At 45.9% G+C, this 5,377-nt stretch overlaps 1 protein-coding gene across 2 annotated transcripts in view; it reads right to left on the bottom strand.

Annotated features, from left to right (window-relative positions):
- The window catches only part of ACAP2 (ArfGAP with coiled-coil, ankyrin repeat and PH domains 2), a 129,448-nt gene extending 126,407 nt beyond the window's left edge, over positions 1-3,041 (bottom strand). The window contains exon 1 of one of the 2 annotated variants that reach the window (XM_032787523.2): positions 2,784-3,041. In XM_032787523.2, the coding sequence (XP_032643414.1) occupies positions 2,784-2,836 (53 nt within the window). In that variant the 5' untranslated portion in view covers positions 2,837-3,041. The remainder of the gene's footprint in view (positions 1-2,783) is intronic. The other variant, XM_032787522.2, reaches the window with a different exon arrangement.
- Positions 3,042-5,377: the final 2,336 nt, after the last annotated feature.

Below are 5,377 nucleotides of genomic sequence, written 5' to 3'. Positions count from 1 at the left end.
TATAAATATCTCCTGTCTGTGTGTTCCATTCTATGCATCCGAAGAAATGAGCTGTAGCCCACGAAAGCTTATGCTGAAATAAATCTGTTAGCCTCTAAGGTGCCACAAGTACTCCTGTTCTTTTTGCGGATACAGACTAACATGGCTGCTACTCTGAAACAAAGGATAAGAATACTCATAAGAACTCAGATTTGGTTTTTGTTTTCTTTTAAAGTTATCTGTAAAGGAATATTTGTTTCTCTTTTACATTATAATAATATTTTACAAATATTTAGTGTTACCTCTATAAATGCTCAAGAAAATTTTTAGGAAAACTAGTTTACTAGACAGCAACAATAAGCCAAAACAAGTTTGTTTGGTTTTTTTTGAAAAAGAGAGAGAGAGAGAGCATACAAGAGAAATAACTGGCTGGACAATAAATGCAATGGATTTTAGCAGAACTGATTTTTGTTACCATTAGATATTTTTAAAAGATTTCCTAACTCTAAAGGTAAATTAGTCAATTGCACATTCTAACTTGCTCCTAGTTAGAGTAGATGTTCTGTATATGACTATTTCCAGTTCATATATCTGCTCACCTATGTGTTTAAAAAGAAGCATTAAAATTCCTTGTTCTACCACTTCAGACAATTACAAGCAGCAGCACAATCCATGAGCACTGCCCTCTGAAGACACTCAAGTACCCACTCACAGACAGCTGGGATTCTTACCAGCCTGCTGTCCTCAGACCCTGACAAGTTGCTCCACCTTTTTAATTAAACTCTGTCTAGCAGATATCTGATTAATTAAAAACCTATTACCTTTTCAGGCTTTAAAAGAGAAGAGAAAGCTTTCATTGTTTGCACCACTTCCCAGTCTCAGTTATCTGTGGTCTGCTTTGAGGAGGCTGGAGGGAGTTTCCACTAATCTAACCCACTGCTCTATTTTAGGTTCTCCTCTGCTGTTAACACTGCCTTCTTCTGCAGCAATTTATCATTTCTTAAGCAGCACCATGAAACTTCATAGTTTTTGTCAATTTCATGACTGATCCCAGTATTTGTAGATTTTCCAGTCCCACTTTCCTTTGTGGAATTTGAATTTGTAAAATTTGTAATATATGACATATTTACAAAAGTTCCTGAACAGTACTTACGTAATATTCTAGATGAATTCAATGTATAAAAATACTGAAGTGTTTTGTGAGCTCACATGACAGAGTATTAATCATTCCAATGATAGAGGCTTTTCTTTTTAGAAAGTGATAAATTAAAAATTAACAATCCTTTATGCAAGCCACTTACTCCACCAGCCAACTAGGGTGTGGGTGGTGTTTTTATGAACATGCAAATCACTTAGATGTCTCCAAGCTATACTCATTCATCACAGGCCAGACTGAAACAATGTACAAATGAACCCATGAAAAGCAGGTAACAGATTCTTTTATATACTGCAGACTTGCTAGTCCAATAGGATACGTTAGCTAACATCACATGGATGAACAATTCTCAGATTAGTCACTTCGGGAAAGGAATATGTTATAACCCTAAAGACTCGACTCAGGGATTAAAAAAGTTATCTTATCTTTAGCTAAGAATGTTAACCAGCAAACATTTTAATTGTACACAATTTTTCTTGCTTACCCCTAACATCTGTGCCGTAGTTCAGAAACCAGAGAGTACCCACAGTATTCTATTTGAAACTGCCAGAAACTAGAATTCACAACTGCAGTGATGGAACTGGACACTTCTTGCCATTGGATTTTAAAATGAACTTATTGCAATGTCTAATCAAAATTTTCTGAAAGGCTGCTACAGTTACATAAAACAGGGTCAGCAGGCTACATTTTTCATTTGACTATTTACTAAGATCTGCAACTGTCACCCACAGCAGATATATTTCTACATATTTAAAATTTGATGCTTCTTTTTAAAATTCAAAACTACAAGAGTTTGGTTCTGTTTCCCTGTATTTCTTTCACATATTAAAAAGGAAGTTATCCCACAGTTATAAACAAAGAAAATGAGTCACATAAACATAATCTGTTCAACCAACCTCTGACTTAAATTGTCACTGTTTAAATATGGTTTGTGTTTTTAATTTTTGCAGAGTACACAAGCAGGATCTTAATAAGACTTGCACAAAAAAATAAACGGAGACTTTTTTCCAAGTAGTCTTTGCTTCCCCCGATAAAGCTCCTTGTCCCAATTCAGCTCTCACAAGACAAGCTCTGCTCCAGGGCCCCTCCCCAGGACAACTTCTTCATTGAGGGTAAATTACTGACACGCATAGAGAGGGCGGTGTGTCCGTTTCCCTGTTCAGCTTCAGACCGGTGTTTTCGGAGGGAGCGCGGAACGAAAAGGTCTCAGGAAACCCTTATCTCCTGACAGCTCTTCATTCCGCACAGCGTAAAACAGGTTTACGGCGGCGGTCTCTCTCCACCAGCCCTACAGCCCTCAGAGCACTCCCAGCTCCCCTGCCAGTCCCGAGCCCTCCGGCGCAGGCGGCCAGGGCCGGCGGCCGCGCTCACCGCGGAGAGCTCGGGGAAGCGCCTCGCGCAGCAGCGGCTGGGATGGCCGGCGGCTCGGGGGCCCGCAGGACCGGGGCCTGTCCCGGGGGCGCGCCCTTGAGAACGGAGGCCCCCGCCCGGCCCGGCCCGGCCCGGCCCACAGAGCGCAGCCGCGGGACGCCACGGCCCCGCCCCTGAGCCGGGCTCAGCTCCGGCACGTGCCCGGCCGCCCGGAGCTCGCGGCCGCTCCCGAACGGGCGCTTCGCGGGCTCCCTGCCCGGGGCAGCCCCGCCCTCACCTGAAGCGGGGCGAGTCCTTCAGACACTCCTCGAAGTCCACGGCCACCTTCATCGTGGGGGCGACGGGCGGGGCGGGGCGGGGCGCGCGGGGGGCCGGCCGCAGCCGTCGCTACTACGCCTACGCGAGACCGAGAGACGGTCCCCGCTCGCTCGCTCGCTCGCTCTCCTCCTGTCCCCCTGACAGGACTGACAACCCAGCCAGCCAATTGGAGAGCCAACCGCACAGGACTGGCCAATTCTGGGGAGACGTAGGCGGTACTAGCTGAGTGACAACTAAATTATCTAGTCGTATCAGGAGTTTGGGCTACGCCTGCCCCACAACAGTGACATGCAGGAAGAGATAGCCAATCACAGAACGCGACAGGGAGCTACTTCCGCATGCCGCCCTTCCCGGGTGAATGACAGCCAAGCAAGCCAATAGAGATAGACAAAGGAAAAACGTGACAGCTGCTCCCATGTCATGCCGTCTTCTACAGCTGACTGACAGTTAGATCGACCAATCACAGAGGGGAAAAGCAGTAGGCGGGGCTTTTCAGCCACAGGGGAAGGACGAGAGGCTGGAGTGGGGCTACTCGTCAGGGGGCGGTGACTTAGCGCCCTTTGCCGACGTGGACGGGCGGAGATGAACCCCTCGGCCTGCCCATGGCTCCCGCGGGCGGGGCGGGGCGGGGCCTGACTGCGGCTGACGCCGGCCGCTGGGCCTGCGGAACTCCCTGCCACAAGACGGCGAGAGGTTAAGAAGCCCAGGAGCTGGGCCCATCCACGGCCTCGCTCAGGCTACGGTCTGAGCTATGTGTGCTCCCTGCCCGGCTGGTTTAGGTCAGCACGCGGCCAAAACCTAAGGGGCAGCGAGGACCCCACTCCTGGACAGGACCAGGGCAGCGAGGTCTGAGCTGAGCACTGTCCTGCCCTAGCCCCACCCGTGCAGCATTAGAGAAAAGCCCTTGTCATGCAGGCAATGGCCCTGGTGGACATCATCAGTGTCTTCCGTCACCACTTGTTGTGGTACACTCCCTACTACAGGCCTTAAGGAGAGCTAGGCTGGGAAGTAGCCATCTAATTGCAATTCATTTTAAAAACCATTCCTTTAAGAGAAAGCCATGCAAACTAATTAGCAAGTTGGTTCCCTGCCATTCACTGCAGTTAGCACCCCAGATGAAGTTGCTGTGGTGTCAGGTTGCCAATCCTCACAGATTGTCCTGGAGTCTCCACGTATTAAAAATTAATTTTTAATTAAAGATGGACATGTGATGAAGTCCCCAGGAATTCATCCAACCAAATTAACAACCCTGCTGTGATAGAGCAACAACATTACAGAGTAACCAACCCCATACACGTGTTACCCTATGACCCGCAAACAGCAGCAGTGCTAGACAAAAACCACAAAACAGACCGGAGTTACAGTCCTGACCTCTGCACACAGTTCTGATTCATACTTAGACCCTTTGAAGTCAGAAGATTCTTACACATGAACTACTTCTGTAACAGTTAAAGGAGCAGATGGCGCTGTGGTAGTATGTGAATAGTAACTGCTGTATTTTAAAAGCAGTGAGTAAATATTTAACTGCTACCGACCCATTAAGACAATGCTCCTGTGGTGACTGGACTCACTCTAGGGAAAGGTTCACTCAACCCTCTAGTCATAAAAAGAAACATGCAATTTTACTAGATTGCAAGGAAAATTGTAAAGCTTGATGCTCAAGTTATCACAAAAACCACTTGAGTCCCCTCAAATTTACGCTTGGTTTTTATAGTTTCAAAGCAGCCGAGACTTTAGCTACATTTAGTATTTTTATATGTTACACATACATGGAAGAAAAAAACATCCTTGGTTCAATGAACAACTGTTACACAAGTCAGAATATGATTTTGGGCAAATTGCTCAGTCTCTGACTCAGTTTATCCTTCTGTGTAATGAATATAGCGATCACTCCTCATGTAAAGATTGCAAAGCTTCCTTAATTGAGAACATAGGAATGTGTTTACTGGTAGAATCTAGCCCCATAGCCTGTCTTCTGACAGTGGCTGCTGCCAAATGCTTCAGATGGAATGAACAAAACAAGGTAGTTTTCAAGTGATCCATCCAGTCTCAGCTTCTAGCAGTCAGAGTCTTAGAACACCAAGACCAAAGGGTTGCATCTCTGCTGATCTTGGCTAATAGCCATTGATGGTGGACCTATCCTCCATGAACTTACCTACTTTGGAAATAATGTTTTTATACTAGTAGAGATTAGAGCATCCTTGTGCTATGCATTATACAGACAAGTAACTCAACTTAGTCCCTGCCTGGGAGCCAACAGGCTCTAGGATTTGATGGCTCTAGGACTCTGACAAGATGAACAGCTTAACAACAGACAAAGAGTTAGGTAACACTACAGACATATATTCTTGCATAATTAATAGTCACTGTAAACAATGATAGTGCTAAGAACACTGAGATCCTCATTTCACAAGGAAGCTGCTACAGCTGTGCAAAGTATTGCTACCAACAGGCAGAATTTTCATGTCATTTTCTGCAAGGAAGCAAAGAAATGCTGCAGGGATGGGGGCATTTTCTGTGGAGTACCACATAATTCCCCCAGGAGTAATTCTA

The sequence above is a fragment of the Chelonoidis abingdonii genome, chromosome 8, assembly GCF_003597395.2.
Source record: "Chelonoidis abingdonii isolate Lonesome George chromosome 8, CheloAbing_2.0, whole genome shotgun sequence".
NCBI lineage: Eukaryota > Metazoa > Chordata > Testudines > Testudinidae > Chelonoidis > Chelonoidis abingdonii.
This window is presented reverse-complemented; position numbering and strand designations above follow the sequence as displayed.